Raw genomic sequence first — 19,569 nt, 5'->3', positions numbered from 1 at the left:
CCGAATACTGGCCAGAGTGTAGAAGTGCATATGTCAATTTCCTGATAGAAATTACTGACATTTTTCCGACATGTTAATAAGAAAATGTAATAGAATTTAATTCGATTTAAGATTAATTTAATGAATTTGTTTTAAATCTTCTAAGTGTTTTAACGATGACTCAAAATTTTTGTGCATAACAAAGTTTTATATTTTCCAGTGTAATTTTACTTACATTGAATAACTAAATTTTATCAAACCCTATTTTCCATTTAAGTTTTAATATTATTCTTGAAATGTAAGTAAACTATGGCGTAGTTATTTATAATTTTGTCAGACGTTAAAAATGATTACGTATAGTTTAGTGCCGACATCGACTAGTTTCTGGCCCTCGCTTACACCGTAGAGAGACCCTCGTCGGGTTTGGAACTAGTCGGTGCCGACATTTGACTGTACGTCAGCGCAGCCGTTTTTAATTAGTTAATAACGGCGTACTTATTTTATCTTGTAGTAAGAAAACTTTCTTAGCTCTTCAGTCTTTCCTTTCTGTCAGAAGTTGACAGATTAATGTTAGGACGTGAATTTATTAAAATAATAATTTGTTTTAAACAGGCTGGTGAATTATGGTGCAGATAGTCAAGAACATCCTAGTTCTTGCTATTCTTCGCTGCGGATAATGAAAATGACTGTAAGATACTTTTGTTATTAGCCGTGGGTTTTCATTGCTCAAACGAAAACATATTATATAAGAAGGCAACCATATTTGTAACTTTCTAGATATAGATTTTTTTAAACAGTTATCTTGTTTTGGATCTAATGTAACTGTTTATGTATGTGTGTTTGTAAGTTCCATTGTGACTTCCTGTAGTTTAGACGACAGAACGGATTTTGATGAGTGAAATGTCATTTGATTCATATTCTTCCTCTATGTATCATATGGCAGTTAGCCGGTTGTTTTTTGTCTTTTTTAAGTAAAAAATCTATATGTAAGAAGTAAATTCTTGTAGTCGTTGGCTGCGCAAGGCGAAAGACTGTATACTTTGGGGCCTACGGCAAGCAATGGTCAGGCAAAGACTTGAGATGATGTTATTTTACAGCACATTCCGTCAGGCTCGATGTGAAGCGTACAGCGATGGACAGCAAGGGCATGATGGCGGTCGTGCGCGGCCTGCCCGACTCCGGTCTCATGGTCACCCTCATGGACGGCGGCAAGCAGTACACGCTCATGCCTAAAACGGGTCAGTTTACCTTTGATACTTTTTTCTCGAACTTGTTCCTGTGCCTTTAATATTCGATTGACCCACAGGCACTGTTTATCTACGCTATTTTGTCCAACAGTGTGTGCATGATTTTATTATTTTTTAGGTATAAATTCGTCGCCGACGTACGAGGTGTGCAATAATTGCCTGTCGCGGCAATCTCAGTGCGGCAACAGCGAGGTGCGTCCGCGACAGGACAGCGGCGCGCAGGCAGTCGACGGACGGTATGCGAGCAGTTATAAGGTAAACACAACGATTTATGTTATTTTAGTGAACTTAACAAATTGTCTGGGAAAACTCCTTATACCCGATTCATAATTTTAGCTCTACATCTTTTTACCACACCTAAACTGTGTAATTCAAAGACTTGTGGCGTCCCTTACTATCGCCCATCGCTTAACCCTAACGCCGGCCCTGTATATGTTTAAACTATAAAGAAAGTTTATTAGTGAAAATTAATTATAAAAGCTTTTTAAATTTAGATTGAGTATTGCAACATGAGGCCTACATCACCGCCCGTGGAGTTAACTGAGTTCCCGCCACAGAGGGCGCGGCTACAGCCAGGTAAAACAGCTGTAATAGCTAAGTAAATACCTATCCATTAAACTCTTACAATGAAATTCATAACAAGATGTTGCAGGTCGCGGTAATTTTGAAGTAGGTGGTATCGGCAGCGGTGGCTCCACACCGAGGGCAAGTGGCAAACGAACTTATTCGAGCTGTCGCGCCGTCGCAGGTTATAAATTTTATATATAATACAAATTTTTAAGTAATTAATAAGGTTATGAAACTAAATTGTATTTCCACAAAGAGAATTTTATACACTGATTAATTAAATTGATTGGAAAGAAAACAATGAACACTCTACTCAGCTAAAAGTTCCTCAAATATATATAGAACTTTTTGGATAAGCCATGACTTTTTTTTAAATGACACGAGGCTTGTAGCAGCTGTTATGTACAACCAGCATCAAAATAGTACCACAAAACTGATGTTTTAAATAGTATTTTTATAATGTTATCATTTGTTTCGTTGCTTTAGCCGCAGCGAATATCCCGCAGTCAAAGTCGAATGCGTTTGCAAGCTCTTTGCGAAGGTACCCGAGTGTGGGCCCAGAGCCCTCCTCCGAAGTGTTCGAGCGACTCATCAGCTACACGAAGCCTTCAGACTGTAAGATTTTAAATAGCATTAATATATAGTTAATACTTCAGTTTCCTTGATGCTTATCCTCTGCAGAAAGTTTTACGGTCGAAACCAATATTCGATGTGAACCATTTTTGTTTTTATTCTGTATTGAATTGACACCATTCATTTGGTTCTTAATCAACCTAATTATCATTATCGTAATATTCGGATCGACCGAACTATTGAAAAATGATTTGGACCCTTAGCGTGCACTCTCTTGTACCTTTATAAAATCCTCAGGCTCGAGACCCAAAAATGCGTATTTTAAATACTAATTAGATCAAGTAATGTAGTGTTGTATTTTATCAATTTCAGCTTCACGACTAAACAATCCTAATGATTGTCTGACATGCTATCAAGTGACGCCAACGACTAGATATCCCAGATTCAAACATTACGAACACAAAACACCAAGACATTACGATGCATCACCGACACGCTACGATGGTCTTCTGCCGCATGAATACGATCATTTGTGTAAATATCATGAACATATAAATGATATGTACTATGGAAATTCCAGAGGAATCGACAGTAAAAGTCCATACCATGTAAGTACTATATAAAAAGTAGATTTTTTGCCGCTGTTCTCGTTTCGCCTGTAACAAAATCCTTCACAATTTTTTTATGATTACGTGTCGCTATAGATATTTTTTTATTTCATTAGTATTAGAGCTCTCGAGAATAAGTTATAATGTCCCAGCAAAATCATATAGGTTTCCGCAACTAAGACTGTTTTAACACTTCAACTGCTGCAAATCATACACATCTGGAGCTCGGTAGTCCATCTTTCTATAAGTTGTATCCGTCCTGACAACTTTAAAATAAACACTTTTATTTATCTCTATCGCACATATACAAATATTAACATAATCGTGCCGCACGTATGAAAAGAAATAGTCGTATAGTACTCGCAGTCGGGCCGATTTTGAATGATCCGCAGTGAAAGTGTTTAGAACTGCCTCAATGTCCGCCATCATACTTGCAGTTTCACTGCTGTTGCGGATGTTGCGACAACGATTTTTAAAAGAAAATTTAGAAAATGAACTCTATCTGTAGCTAGGGGCCAAGAATTTACCGGTAAGCAAGTTTATTGCTTATATCAAGAAAATTATCTTTTTAATTATACGTCATAACTAAATAAACTGATATAAAAACGGCTAAACACTCACGTATATTCGTCCGGTGGCGGCACTGACTAGTTTCGAGCCCATCGGGGGCCCTTTATCAGGATGAGTGTTACTGGTATTATTTCACGGACGCGGCCCGTCGCTCACTTCACTACCACTCATCCTGATGAAGGGCCCCCGATGGGCTCGAAACTAGTCGGTGCCGCCACCGGACGTATATACGTGAGTGTTTAGCCGTGTTTATATATCAGTTTATTATAATGTCTCACGAAAGTTTAAATAATTTAATAGTCATAACTAAATTTATTTTCAGAGGATGAATTCAAACAACATGAGGATGCAAGGTAGCAAAGTTGGTAAAACTAATTACATTTTTATTTATCGTAAAGTAGTTAATGTGTTAAATATAATAAAAAGCCATCATGATCAGATTGGGACTTTTAGCAACTGTTTTCAGTTTCAAAATTTCAAATTGCCTACATTTTGAATATGCAAAATGACTCTTGCTTGATCTCTAAAAACCCTAAAGTAGCATATATAAAATGTCAAAACAAGCTACTGTTATATGCTGTTTTAAAAAATCTTAAATTGATTCTTCATTACAGATGCGGCCTCTGTTGTTGCCACACTTAATGAATCATCATATGTAGATGTGAGTTCACATTTATATATATTCATAATAAAAGATTATACTAAAAAATATGAGAGCTTCGGTGGCTCAGGGGTTGACTTGCAATCTGCAGGTCCTGGGTTCGAATCCCGCCATGTACCAATGTGTTTTTCGATTTTCGATTTACATATGTACATTTATCCGACGTTCTTACGATGGAGGAAAACATCGTGATGCAACCTGCACATATCTGAGAAGTAATTCAAAGATATGTGTGAAATCAATCAACCCGCACTTGGCCAGCGTGGTTGACTATGGCCTAGTCACCTTTAATTTAGGGTAGGCTCCGAGCAACTCTGTGGGGATGTATAGTGAGCTGATGATGATGATGAATAAAAAATATGGATGGATTGTGTGACAGAGAATACTTGTAGGAGGGAAGTGAAGGCTGATAGAGTTTTTTATAAAGAAGAGAGTAGAGGAAAGGGCATGGAAGTGGTAAAATTAACACAAGTGCAATCAATAATCACATTTTTTATTATTTTGACACATGAAGAGATATTTTGCTATCGCAATGTACACTAAAATACTCATATCATACTTTTTAGCTACCGTCGTCAAAGTTGGATAGTGAAGAAAATTTAGCAAAAGGAAAAAGTAGTAATGTTACTCTAGAAGCCATACATATCCGTCCAAATTCATTACGGGACAATAAATCAATGCAAACATTCAACAGTTTGATAGAATTGAGACCAAAGAGAAAAACAAAGGCGCATCGAAAACCAAAAAAAGCTAAAATAACAAACCCGTTACCCGCTAAACGTAAAATTTTAACACGAAAACCAAAACAGGATGATTGTAACACATGTGAACATAAAAGATTGAAAACTGAACTATTAGAGCTAATTAAAGAATTAAATAATTCCGAAGAGGACAAAATGGAAGACAAACTAAGAGAAGTTTTGTGTAAAATATTAAATTGCATATTAAAGCATAGAAAACAAAGCAATTCTAAGGACAGTTTAATTCACGATTTAATAAAACAATGTGACATTGAAAACGTAGCAAGCGTTGGTACAGAATCATTTGATTTCAAGAAAGAAACACTCGAATATGTTTGGGAAAAATATTCAAATGAAGCAGCTAAAATACAACGCGCTATAAAAGATGACATGTTACCAATACTCAAATATCATTTGTTCAAGGAACATGAAAATGAAGTGGTCAACTTTATTTTGTCAAAAATAATCAAAGATATCGTTGGTGTTGTATCAAAAATTGAATACAAATATTTAGAAGAGTCGAAAAATAGTTTGCAACAGCTACGACATTTAGGTAAACCTAAAGTGATCGATAATAAAAAATCACAACATATGTACCAAAAAGCACAAGAGCAAAGTAAGAAATGTCGCTATCCCATCGCTATAAGAAACTTGGGTAAAACAAAAACTGTCGATAATTTAAATAAAAATATTAACAATCAATCTAACGAATCCATAGATTTGGAACTCCAGAGTATAGTTAATATATATCAGGTTTTGAAGAAAATACATTCATCTTCAGAGTTTCAAGCAAACTATGTTACAAGTATGCTTTTAAATAGATTTTGTACAACAAAAGCTTACGACAATGAGTTGAAAAATTGTTATCGAAAGTCCCGACCTTGTTTGTCTCCAGCAAAATGTATATCTGACACGTATATCATGATCCACGATTCGTCACGAAATAAAGCAATACTTACAAAGAAAAAAATGGATAAGATGAATTTACATGGTAGTACAAAATTATTAACTAGTATTAAAAACAAGCAGACAATGGAGACAAGTATGGAGCAAAGAAAAAAGAAGAATGATATAGAAAACGTTACTAATGAAGAAAGACAGCAAACTATATGTCAAGCTGCAATCCATGAAAATATTCCATCACCTCCATTGGCAATCGAAGCACCGAATATAGACAATGATTCAACAAAAGAAGAAACATCACAAAATAATGGCACAATTCCACAGCAAATTGAGAATAAAATAAGACAATGGTTTATGAAATTTGGAATTTATACAATACAAAATACAGTTTGTTACGACAATATTTTAAGAAATTTGACGGAAGATATAACTACACAATTAACGCTATTAAATAAACAATCAAGCGATGCAACTAGAGAATCTGTTGCTGACTACCTAAAATGTGTCATCTGTAAGCATTTGTTCCTTCCTATGACCGGAAGAAATTTTGAATTGGCTCATAAATTATCTGAATTAACAAAAGATGTCCTAAACATTTTCAATTTAAACACAAATGAGAATTGTCAAACGAAAATTTATCACGAACAATCACCAATTGCTTTTACCTCACATCAGAAAGAATATAACATACCAAAACCTCCCAGTTTATTACCAGGATCATATTATAAAGCTGATAAAAGCGTTATGAAAGATATTTATTCTAGAATAATGTTATGTGATGAAAATATACTCAAAATACTGCCTAGAGATTTGTTGAAACAGGAGGCTGAATGTTACTGTGGGCAAAAATGCAGAAATGGCGAATGTCAGAACCGCGCGAAAAATCTAAATAAGGACAATAGTAAAAATAAAAGTGATTATAAGATAATACTTACAACCACAAACACAAATGATTCCGAAAATGCTGTAAACAGTGCAAATACATCAAACGACAATGCTAAAGGTAAATTTTATTCCATAATTTTCATAGAAATATAAATAAAACTATTTATGTCTTGCTCCTACTAATCCTAATAACAATAGCTTAATTTAAAAAGACGTCACAGCGATCCTCTTTATCTGAAATATATGTATTAACATTTGAATAATATAATGACATTTCAGATCCGAATTCTTCTATTCAACCAAATCAAAACAATGTCAAAGATATACCCGAAAATGCAACGAGACAGCAATTGCATGAATATTGTGTTGAGACATTTCGTAACTACTGCAAAGAGCTACCTATTTTAGCAACTAATCCTGACTTGACAGAATTAGCCAGGGAAGGTGTACTACACAATATTTTAAAACTCTTCTATATGTTGATAGAAGACTCACATGTGGAAAACGATTACACGTACTTTCAGTTTACTTTTGAAGACGAAATCGATGGTCTCTTAGATATTCTGCCGCAAACAGAGGAGATGAAGAATATGAGACAAAGATGGAAATCAAAAATAGTGATGGAGGCAGTAAATATACTAAAATATATGCACAAAACAAAGGACGACACAGAATTCAAACAGAAACTTAATCAAGTATCAGATAGACGCAAGTTAATGGTAGAACAAAAACTAGACGATGAATACTCTCAACAATTAAGCGCTTTAAGAATGGCTGAAAAATTTATAGCCACAACAGACTATCGTGAACAAAATCCTCTTAAAATGAAAGTTTACATGCAACGGTTAATGAATCGCTCGAACCAGATATACGAATGTGTAAAAATAAAAGAAGGGAAACCATTTTTAGAGTTGCCAATTGAAAGCATAAATGAAATAGTATTCAAAGAACTCCAAAATGTACCAATACCAAACAATGATATTGAAAAGCAAGAAATTAATTTAGTGGAAATAAATAACGAGATAGAGGCCTGGTTTAATGAATTACCAGTAGTACCAACGGAAGGAATAAATATAAACAAAAGAAAGATATTAAAACAATCGCTAGCTAATAAAATTAATGGCTTGGATATGAATTTGAGCTTAGACAGTCCCGGAGCTGATAGAGAAATGAAACAGGAAATTAGCGTGTTTTTATCTGATAAAGCAGTTGGGCTTGAAAAAGATCAAGACCTTAATATTAATTATATGGTTGAAGATCTCGCTAGAAGACTGAAACGAAGACGAGAACGAGAAAATTCCTTGGATTATGATTCATTTAAAAAACACGTTCCATTTAATTCAAGTATTCAGAAAATCGAGAATTCAGTGAATGGCTCTTCACAAGTTCAGGAATTTGATAAAGTCCCGTACAGTAGTCAAAATGTAAGAATATCTAAAAATAATGAAAGAGTTCGTTTTGAAGATCAAATTCCACATGAGGATAAAATAGTAAAATTACAACCATTGAGAAGGTCCATAGATAAAGGGGTTTTAGGAACAAGTCAAACGCCAGGACCCAGCACTGATGAAGCTTATTTAACTTTATCAGCACGTCCTAGAACTTCTAATTCTCAAGAACCATCCCAACGTTATCCTAACATCTCTAGCCAAAGAAGAAAAATATTTGCTCCCGAAGATTTAAATGAAATAAGTAAATTTTTTGAAGAAAACCCAAATGGTATTAATAAAAGTGGCCGTTATAGAAGTCCCTCAGTTGGCCAACAAAGATCCGATTATTACTCAATGCGTGAACATCCTAATACAAATAACTTTTTTTATGACCCAAGATCTTCTAAATCACAATATGGTGGCCCTTCTATATCCACAGCACAGATGACGCCACCTTACGGAAAACCTGTAAATTACAATAGTATCCGTGACGAGAGATATGATTATGATATGGATTATGAAAGAGAAAGAGATCTAAGCAGACTTCGTTGTAAGTGTGGCGAAGGTTCTATAAGGCGCAGAAGACGACGTTCGTGTCATTGTGAAGATTTTTACCCGATGCCCTCGTGTTGTTTTTTGCACAATGATTTTTGAGTGTTTTACAGACAATTTTTTTCTAAATGCTTGTAAATGTAATTGTTTTTAATAAAAAGTTATTTGATTGCTTCAAAAGTTATTTTTCTTGATAGTATTTTCTATCTTTCAGTGTAGTTATAAAAGAAATAGTATTCGTATTAAACACTGAATCCAACAAAGGGCAATGAAATCTGCAATCATTTGCGTAGAGCTGAAAATTGGTAGAAATTTCCTTACACCAAATGGTAAAGATCAGGAATATTTCCAAAAATTTAAAGCTTTATGAGGATGTCCCAACTTCACATGAGCAAATTATGATTACAACGCCATCTCTTACAAATTCTTGTAACATCGCAAGAGCAACTTAATGCTACAACGCCATCTCTTAGACACTCGTGTAATGTTTGTAAATTTATCACGCTACTGCTACTCTTTGCTACTGCGCGCTAAAAAGGCGAGAGCATGTAAATTATTTTAATTGAGCAAAATCTATATTTTTTTCCGCACAAATGTAAAAAATCAAATTATTTTTTAATGATTTGTTTTCAAACAGAAAATAGGGATATCGAGACATCGATATCAAGTTGCAACATTTTTTAAAAAGTTACCTTAATGACGCCATGACAGGTCACGTGATGTAAATTTATGTTGGGCATGCGCGACATTGCCGAATATTTTTCGAGTGATTTTAAAACGGTGAGATTTTCTGTGTAAAGAGTGTAACATATTCATATTTCTTTTATTTTTCGATTTCAATAAAACAAATGAGAAAATTGATAGTGCCTGTGTCTCTTGTTGATTCGTGTAAGGAAGTGTTTTACTTGCAAAGGTCAAATCTCTAGATGGAAATGTCTCCGGAACGTATTTTTACTTCGGATTACAAAGGCCGTGCCTTTTTTCGTATGTGATCGAGAAACAAGTTTCCAGATAAAACAAAGTTAGTGCTTTCCTTATTTTCGTTTGTACTCTTCGCATCGGCAGTGTTTGATTCGCGAACTTTGTAAGACTTGACAGATCAGCTTTGTTACTTTCCTTAGAACATTCTATGATTTAAAATACTCTGTTAGATTATAATTTCCTGTAGAAATCAAACAATTTTAGTGATAAACGTTAGTAGAACTATCTTACATCCTTTTGAAACTTGGTAGGAAATCGTTTATTGTGTGGCACTTTAATATTTAGTAGAGTAGCCTCAATTGTTCGAATACGAGATGACATCATGATCTATACACATATGTCGTTATAAAATTTATAAACATTGTATATACGCAATCAGGATTTGCTCGCGATTATCCATATCGGATTCGATAAACATGGATTTTTACTTTACATATGCGATTATTTTATTGTGCTTGTAAAGGCGTGCCGTTTTACCGTATTAAAAAAAACAAGATTTTATTCCCAAACTATGGCTACGCATCAAGTGCTTACAAAATTACTCTGTACAAGTACAAATCAAAGTTTTAAACTAATAAGTTTAACTACCATATTTTTACATACCCAAAATAGTTTAGGAAAGGTCTATCTTTTAAGACACTAGACAGACTTTCCTAGAGAAAAAATATCTTATCTTTGTTAAGAATAAACAATTACTTATTTTCAATCAATATGTGATTATTTTCATATTGTACTAGATGGTAGACAATATATACACATTTGCATATTTAAAAACAAGCAAAAGTTCTATAAATTGTTTAATATTACATACATTATACCTTTCTCATATTTAAAAGGTGAAAGTTTGGATGGATGGATATTAGCAGGTACTTCCATAATAGCTAAATGCCTCTGGATAAAATTTGGCACAGATTACATCTGGAATAAAACATACTAAGTTTTATTTTTAATTCCGCTCGGATATAATCACAGACTAGTTGACTATAATATATGTGTAGCTGAATCAATAGCAATATTCTTTATGTGGGAGTTGTTATGCCATATATGAACATATAAACATGAGTTTCATTTATAATTGTTTCATATACGAAGAGGGTTTCCTTTAGCTATATTAAGATATATGTGGGTTTTATTCTGTCTCACAAATGAAATGAAGATGTCTTTGTTTAATTTGTCTATGGTAAAATTTTTAATAATTTCACTTTTGTATGGTTCATTTTATGTTTTGGCATAATATAATTATTATAAACTAGCTACGTCCTGCCATTCCGCCTGTGCGGAATTAAAAAATCTAAATTAGTAGCCTAGTCTTCCAGACTATGAGTTCTGATTTTATGCCAAATTTCATTGAGATCCTTTGAGCCATTACAATAGTTAGAATAACTGCCGTAACACTTGTATTGTCTTGTCTGTTTTTCAAAGAAAATGATAGTTAATATAATTTTATAAGTCCCTTTCAACAGTCCAAATCCTCAGTTAGTTTGTACACTATCTTTGAACCCTTTAATATGTTTTCAGTCATGACTCAGGGCTAATAAAGATTTATTACCTAGGTCATTACTTAATGGATCTTTCTAACTTGCTGATGTCATCCTCAGTTGTTTTATGTTGTTTTTATTTTACTATCAACGAAACTGTTTTTATTGCAAAGCAATTAAAAGGTACAACATTGTGATAATTAAGGTAAACCGAGTCTTATATTTTTTTATTTCTTTTAAATTGATGTCTGTATAGCTAATTTTATAATATGAATAGCTAGAATGTTGTTAGGGCTTGTTGAAAAGTCTGTTAGTAATGAATGCCATCAGTGTCATGCTGTTGATATGCCATGTGTGACACAAGTCCTCCAAACATGTACACTAATTAGCAAGTACTGTGGTAATTATCTAGCTATGTTATTGATTACTTGACTAATGGCTCTTATGTTAGATGTTTCCTGAGTTTAGTTTTTAATTGCCTTCATTGGAAAAGGTGGTGGAAAAGGATGGGAAGTGGAAGTGGACTTTCCGGATGAGAGGATGCATGGAAAGGGAAAATATTTTCTTTCTGTGCATCCTCTCCGTCGATTAAAGGTAGGCAACGCATATGCAATTGCGTATGTCTATGGGCAACGGTCGCTTCGCTATTTCAGGTGACTGCTCGCTCGTTTGCCGCCTTATGATATAAAAAAAAAAGTTTTAGATAATTTTTAAATGATCCAATTTATGATAACTAAGACTAATCTTTTTACTATTTACCTCTAGTGTGTTAGGTTGAGTTGGAAGGACAATTGATTCAGAGAATTCTCATTTAATAGAACATCAAACAAACATCAAAATGTAATTTAAATCCTTTAAGTATTTTTAGTCCTACCAAGCAGGATGTATATCTAAAAATTCTCGTTAAAAACCATCAGCGTATACTTGTAATCCGTTACTTGTTTGTAATACTGTGCAGTTATTTAAATCCTGTAAAAGCGTATGCAAGTTGTTTGTTAAACGTCGAAGCCCTCACTAATCTAGCGTCATTCAATGAACTATGTCGCCACGCCAATTGCACTTAGCATATAAACATTGGTATTTTATTTGTTTACATATAAATGTTGTGACTTGTTGTGTTCAGAGTATGTATTAATAAAGTAAAGTTGGTAAATAGTCTGCGACTGACTGAATTGATGATCTAGTCTATAATGCTCATGTTACGTAAAAACCTACAAAAAGAATATTAAATTACTAGAAATCGAAGTTTATTCAAGCGTCAAATGTGTCCTAACAGCGTATAGAATAAATTTATTTAAATATAAAAACAGTGGTATTATATAAAACTTTGTTATGAGAAAACAGAATTATTTTAAGCATAATAGTTTATGGAGATTTTACTATACACAGATATATATTTACTTATAGCTTACTTGTAGTGAAAGTCTATCGAAATCCGTGTTTACTTTTATGTGATATGAATACAAAACACTTACTACCGTTGATCAAATCATATGCGGATTAAGACCTATTTACATTTAAAAGTGCAATACGGTGGAACTTGAATAAGCTAGAGTACAAGGAACCGCGATATATTTCTTGCTTATAGACGTTTCTCTTTAATTCTAGTCTCAAACTCATGGTGGTCATGCATCAGGAATTTTTCTGTTTCTGGTTGATTTTTTTTTAACAGAGTCAGTTGAGTTTATCGTTTTTTTTTAAATTGTCTTTCAATAATCCTTCTGTATTTTATTTATAATTAGAGGGATAGGTTCAAAGCTGTAAGATCCATTGTTGCCAAAAGTGCCAACAGTTTTGCTCTTAACACATTGAGTGCTACCTACTCTCCCTGCCAGTTCATTATAATACGTGAAAGTCTTAGTGGTATTGTATGTGTTAATTTAAATTGGCCATTAGTTCTTCCCTCGCCGCGACTTACGTCTCAATGCCAATTCACTCACTTAGCTGTCAACAAGCAAAGTCATATCCATTGTTCCATTCAGTGTGCTCGGATTGGAACAATTGATATGATTGGTTGTCGTTATATCAAACTGTAACTTCATATATTGTTGCACATTGAAAACAATTAAGGAATTCAATTAATATCCAAGTAATAATAACATTCTCTTATTGTTTACTGAGTAGTAAGTAGTAAGGGTAGCCCTTAGGTTTAAATAAAGGATTAAAGTGACATAACCAACCTTGACCTTGCAAATTTTTAAGTGCATACTACTAATCCATTATTTCAGTAAAGAGAACAAAAGCTGTAGATATCTTTGTTTCTATGATTGTCATCTTAGATTTGGATAGAAATTCACACATATGTGAATATGTTTATTTAAAGTAAACAAGCCAGCAAACAAACAAGCAAGTGAAGACAGGCGTGAAGTGGAAGAAATTCCGCGTTTCGTTTGATGAGTGTGCGTCCCGGAGACCTAATTTAGTCCTCTTTCCCTTTCCACCCTTTTTATTATAAGGAAAGTATGGGAATTGGAAGTGGACTTTCCGGATGAGAGGATGCATGGAAAGGGAAGATATTTTCTTTCTGTGGATCCTCTTCTCCGTCGATTAAAGGTAGGCAACGCATATGCAATTGCGTATGTCTATGAGCAACGGTCACTTCGCTATTTCAGCGATTTCAGGTGGCCGCTCGCTCGTTTGCCACCTTATGATATAAAAAAAAGTAACAGTAAAAAAATCACTATAATTAATCATACATCCTTATCTTAGTTGATAAGACTCCAGAAATTCCCAGCTTCCGACATGAAATTAAATTTGTTAGTGTAAATTTATAAATAAATATTTAAGAAGTACAAATAGGTAGGCATAGATTATAGATTTCCATTTGGTTGATCTTTATTGAGATGAGTAGCTTAATTTCATCTTTGAGGATGTGAGTAATTTGTTTTGTACAGTTAAGCTACATAAATTGTCTCGACCTTAGTTATCTTTTTGTACCACTCATTGTGAAAATACATGAAATATTTAAACTGTATGGAATGTGGTAAAACATGTTGTACATTCAAATATGGCCTCTGCCGTCACTTATTTTAAGATATAAGTTGTTTTAACATTATAAGACATTTTAAGCTATACAATAATTATTTAATCATGAACTAAAATGAATAGGTTTTGAATCTTAGCAGATACAGGAGTACTTTTACCTTTTTACTTTCAAGTTTAGAAGTTTCGTCTCAAAAATAGACTCTTAAGGCTAGGTGTTAAAATATTGGTTGTTTATTAAAAAGATCCTGATCTGTAAAAGTTTTGCAAGATTTTCTACAAATAAACCTTAAACATTTGATAGTAACTTTGTCATATTCGAGGTTAGTACAAGGTGACCTAGGAATTCTAAAACTAGTAATATTTGACCCATGACCTAAAGTAAAGTAATATTTGCTTCCGAGATATGACAACAAGGCACTATTTGTAGAGTTATTAACATATTTGAATACAGATTTTCTTTTACAGTGCGAAAAGATTCTCAGTGAAAATATAAAATGCAGTGGTTGTGAGCGTAGCGGTGGCGCGGTCAGTGTTGTGGTAGCAAGGTTCGGTGCCGGCTAGTTTTGTGCAATGACAGTTATTTGGGTGCGGACACTCGGTTACGTGGCTAAGGTGAAATTTTTGGATTTGATTCAAGGATAAACGACGTTTAACGGTGAGTTTTTATACTTTTAATTACAAAGTATGTACATTCAGCTGCATTAATATGTAACATGATTCAAAGCTTCAAAAACTTGTATAAGCTTTTGGTTTTAAAAATATGTATAAGCATATCTGTCCGTCCCTATGATTCCGACCATGAATACAAGCTACTAACGAATGCGGGCGTAAGTATTTTGAACGCGAAAATCTACACCAATTTCTAAAATGTTGTAAATATATACATCTTAATGCAGCTGACTGTACATACAGATATTCAGACTGCCTTAATACAGTCGTAGTTACGAAATGTAACACATAATTGTAAGTACAAGTAGCTTCATACGTCACGTCACTGACATTGGCGTGACGGACAAACCCATTTAGTCAGTACAAAATGACACGAGAATCACATCCGTTACAAAGACATGACGTGCCGTGACTTTTGTAATATTAAAATGATCAAGCCAGTGAACCATTAGGGGTGTGTAGAGGTCAACCTCGATCCGCCCGCAGAACTTTAGCATTGAAACATGACGAATATTTTTGTCGAAAAGAAATCGCTCTTCGATGACTCGTATGCGATAACAGGTCCCACATAATGTTCTTCAAGGCGCCCTTGTTTTTTATAATTAATTGCTTATACAAATATAACTAGGTCGGTGATATCAGAGTTTTTAATGAATGTAAATATAAAAAAAGCACAGACATGAATTTCAATGAAAGGACGTCTTTCGGTTGCATTTTTTTTCATCATCATCAGCTCACTTTACGTCCCCACCGAGGCCTACCCTAAGTTAAGGGTGATAAGGTCATAGTCAACCACGTTGGCCAAGTGCGGGTTTGACTTTACACATATCTTTTAATTTACAAAAATTAAAATATAGCTTACCGACAATCCTACCTTAGTACTAGAGTATTAAACTATAGAATAAATGATATTTCTGTCGAGTTCATTGACCGTTGTTTTAAATTAAGTGCGATTCGTGTCCCGAGTCTAGGCAGCGACAGTGTAGGTCCGCCTAGATGCATACTAAGTGTAACAATAGCGCACATTGCAGTGCGACACGCAATGTACCTTATTCCTATGCGTTTACATTGTTGAAACACTTGTTTATACGTAGCATGATTGCCTATGAATGTTACTTCTTACTAATATTATATTGTCACCCGCGACTCCGACCGCGTAGAAATAAAAAAGAGACAATTAGTGGCCGATGTTTTCTTCTAGACTATGTTCTATATGTATGCCTAATTTCATCGAGATCAGTCGAGCTGTTATGGAGATACCTTCAAACAAACATCCATGCATCCGTCTGAACATTCGCATTTATAATATTAGTAAGATATGAATGTTTGGATAGATGGTTGTTTGTTATGAGGTATCTCGAGAACGGCTCATCGGATCTCGATGAAATTTAGCAAAGATGTAACACATAGCCGGGAAGAACACATAAGCTACTTAATATTTTTTTTTAATTCCACGGGGATATAGTCGCGTGCGTTAGCTAGTATAACATAAATATCCAAAACCAAAATATGTTACTTGAATACGGTTATAAATGAGTACCGTATGTACAAGGAAAATATTTACGAAGTGTCTTGTTACAATTAACCACTTATTAGTTGTAATGGCGTCCTTCAATATATTTGTCCCTATCCTACATTAATCATTTAAAATTATTAATACTATAATAAGTTATTAAACAGTTGTAGAGCCCGCTTTAATATCTTCGCACGAATAAATACCACGACCAGGCGTCAAGTGGACGCAATTCCAAGTACATTCTGATGAGTGTGCGGCCCGGAGGCGTAATTTAGTCCTCTTTCACTTCCAACCCTTTTTCTTATAAGGATTTTCTTTAAAAATGTTACTTTAATGACAGCAAAAAAAGGCAAAGGACATAAGAGTATATTCTGCCTAAATTATGTTCTGTTTTATGTAATTAATGTCAATTATCACCAGATGGCGCATTACCCGCAGCCGGCGTCGCTGGAGGCCGCGCTGCCGCTGCTGAGCCGGCCGGACCTACGGCTGCGGCAGTTGCTGGGTGAGCAGCTAGTTGCGCTCGTCCGCCGCGAACCAGACGTCACATTTGATATCGCGGCGCAGTTGCTCGATGCGCTAGTGGCTTGGCTTAATGGTGGCAACTTTAAGGTATGTTTTTTATGAAAATAAGTGAAATCATAAGCATCTCCAACATGCGAAACATATTGTTGTAATCTGTTTTAAATCTTATCTTACTACTTATTTTATAAGCGACGAGAGCCGCCCACATATGCCTTGAAATTAAGTTAAATCAATAGGCACGTTAGACTCACGTTGATAAACTAATTATATATCTTACTATCTTACTAATATCATAAATGCGAATGTTTGGATGTATGTTTGTTAGAGGATTACTCCAGATTGGCTGCATGAATCTCACTGAAATTTGGCATAGATGTAGAAAATAGTCGTGAAGAACACATAGGCTATTGATTAAGTCTTTACGAACGAGCGTACGTAGTCGCGAGCGAAAGTTTGTGTCGTATAATAGAGTAGTGTCTTTAGTAGTTTGAGTCAGTCCCTTGTTCATCACTAGCCTTAGTTGATCTGTTAATAAATTAATGTAAATAGATAAATTTACAATAAAAAGTATAAGTAAGTCGAAAGACAACGACTAACCTCGAGATGAGAGTTAACCTTTGGAGAGAGTAAAGCGATGTGCGGGTTAACTTTTTCAGTATTCGTTTTGTATATGAATATGTGAGTTAGGCATTCAATGTATATGCAAGTCTATAATAAGCCGGTCTAATTCCGCTTGCAGACGCAAAACGACGCCATGTGTCATGCATAGTCTGATTCGCTGTCTCTGATGTACTTCATTGCGCACAACACTATTCTGATACAATCGAGCGATGTTACTACGATGTGGAAGCGATAATATAACTTTTACAGTAGAGAGTACCATTGAGTTAGTAGATTTTGAGTTTAGTGAAAGATAAATCAATGGTTTTTACTTCCTATTAATATTATAAATGCGAATGTTTTGATGTATGGATAAATGTTTGTTCTCGCCGTAATTTGGCATAGATGTAGAACATAGTCTGGAAGAACACAGGCTACTGATTAAGTCTTTTTTAACTCCGAGCTAACGGAGTCGCTGTTGATGTCTATGTGGCCTAGTTGCGATTTTTTTTAACAGCATTTCGTTTCTTGAAGTTAAATTTGTATACCAGAATATGTTATGACATAAATTCTAGATTTTTTTACAAATTCTTTGAATAATTTTGTTGTACGTAATATGTATGAAGTTATTTATTATCAGAATAAGTAGTTGTATATTAAAGCCGTAGCTGTGTACAATGATATCTCAGTAGCAAAGTACGCGTTGGTCTGTACGAAACGAAATCATAAACGTTTTCAGTTCAAATTCAAATTAATAAAAACTAAATCAATTATTTTTATTAATCCTGTTTTATAATTTGTTATATCTGATGTGAGTATTGTGAACTTATTATACTGTTAGTTGTCGCACGCGACTCCGTCCGCGCGGAATTAAAAAAAACTTAAGTACTAGTTAGTAGCCTATGTGTTCTTCCAGACTTTATTCTACATCAGAAATTTTAAGCGAGATCTATTCAGCCCTTTTGGATATACTTTCTAACAAACGTTTATCCATCTATCCATTTAAATATTAGTAGATAAGGTTGTACTTTTTTTAATCTCGCGCTTCCACCGGCAAAATACAAGTAAAAGATGCCAAGTTCCCACTATCAAGTTGTTTTGACAGTGGGAACTTACGTTTATTGTTTTTGAATCAATTTGGATAGTCATTTTTTTCGCTTAAGTTTAGAAAACTTTACCGTATGTAACCTTTGAGGGTGTTATATGTATCCCAGTGTTTACAGGGACTAGTGGCCTATTTATCGTCCCTTTGTGTTCATACACATCACCCTTTGTATATAGGTTAACTGGGTATGGGGCAGCAGAGTCGTTGTTTTGTTTACTGGACAATATTGATACTTTACTCGCTTATTGTGTTTATAAAACATCCTGTACATTGAATAATATATTAACACTGTAATTATAGGAGTTATGCAATACTAAACTATGTTGCCTCTCCTGTTTTTTTTTGAGTAGGGAGTGAAAATCGTACGTGGTTAAGTCTAGAATTGGAACCTCATGGAATGTGATCCCATGGCAGCATTTTAACCGTTGTTTTCTAAGACCATAATCTCTGTATAAAACCTACATAACAATATGTTTTAAATGGGGATGTTGGTTTCGGAAACCTATGGGAAGTCACGTATTTGTGAAATTGAAGAAAAGTTCAGTACATAAGGGACTAGCTGTCCCCCGCGACTTCGTCAGCGCGGAATTAAAAAAAGCTCTCGGTTGCAGCATAATGTTATATAGCCTAAAGCCTTCCTCTATAAATGGACTATCTAACAAAAAATATTTTTTTTTAATCGGACCAGTAGTTAGACCTGAGATTAGCGCATTTAAACAAACAAACAATTCCACTTTACAATATTAGTATAGATATTGATTGAAGTGCGTTGTTTTCAGATTGCGCAGAATGGGCTGGAAGTGATGACGGCTCTGGCGGAGCGTATGGGACCAGACTTTTCAAACTTTGTGCCTACAGTCCTACCTCATATTATTGACAGGTTTGTACAGATTTTTGTACTACAAAATATAACACGTCACTACGGTGTCAGTCTATATCGGAGCCCACGAGTGGTACGAGAAGATGGCCACCAAGGTATTTTGAATGGGTAAAAC

The 19,569-nt window shown here is 34.5% G+C and overlaps 2 protein-coding genes across 5 annotated transcripts in view; both read left to right on the top strand.

The window, feature by feature from the left end:
* The first annotated feature begins 64 nt into the window (after positions 1-64).
* On the top strand, positions 65-8,853 carry LOC106124917 (uncharacterized). 4 transcript variants are annotated; one of them, XM_013321943.1, is made up of 12 exons: positions 65-277; positions 592-667; positions 1,077-1,217; positions 1,345-1,481; positions 1,721-1,802; positions 1,879-1,974; positions 2,280-2,408; positions 2,739-2,974; positions 3,867-3,897; positions 4,159-4,205; positions 4,772-6,851; positions 7,013-8,853. In XM_013321943.1, exons 3-12 carry the CDS (start codon positions 1,112-1,114, stop codon positions 8,815-8,817), a joined length of 4,749 nt encoding a protein of 1,582 aa, XP_013177397.1. In that variant the 5' UTR covers positions 65-277; positions 592-667; positions 1,077-1,111; the 3' UTR covers positions 8,818-8,853. The 4 variants fall into 4 exon arrangements, with proteins under 4 accessions (XP_013177397.1, XP_013177396.1, XP_013177398.1 ...); XM_013321942.1 differs by having other exon boundaries at positions 3,867-3,909; XM_013321944.1 differs by lacking the exons at positions 65-277; positions 592-667; positions 1,077-1,217; ... (3 more) ...; positions 2,280-2,408; positions 2,739-2,974 and adding an exon at positions 3,441-3,503 and having other exon boundaries at positions 3,867-3,909; positions 7,013-8,852.
* A 560-nt stretch (positions 8,854-9,413) lies between these two features.
* Positions 9,414-19,569, top strand: part of chb (CLIP-associating protein) — a 29,353-nt gene continuing 19,197 nt past the window's right edge. The window contains exons 1-4 of the mRNA XM_013320196.1: positions 9,414-9,495; positions 14,625-14,814; positions 16,765-16,956; positions 19,354-19,454. Of these exons, the coding sequence (XP_013175650.1) occupies positions 16,765-16,956; positions 19,354-19,454 (293 nt within the window). The 5' untranslated portion in view covers positions 9,414-9,495; positions 14,625-14,814. The remainder of the gene's footprint in view (positions 9,496-14,624; positions 14,815-16,764; positions 16,957-19,353; positions 19,455-19,569) is intronic.

The sequence above is a fragment of the Papilio xuthus genome, unplaced genomic scaffold (genome assembly GCF_000836235.2).
Source record: "Papilio xuthus unplaced genomic scaffold, Pxut_1.1 DF825946.1, whole genome shotgun sequence".
In the NCBI taxonomy this organism is placed as follows: domain Eukaryota; kingdom Metazoa; phylum Arthropoda; class Insecta; order Lepidoptera; family Papilionidae; genus Papilio; species Papilio xuthus.
The sequence above is the reverse complement of the archived record's forward strand: the minus strand, read 5'-3'. Positions and strand labels throughout refer to the sequence as shown.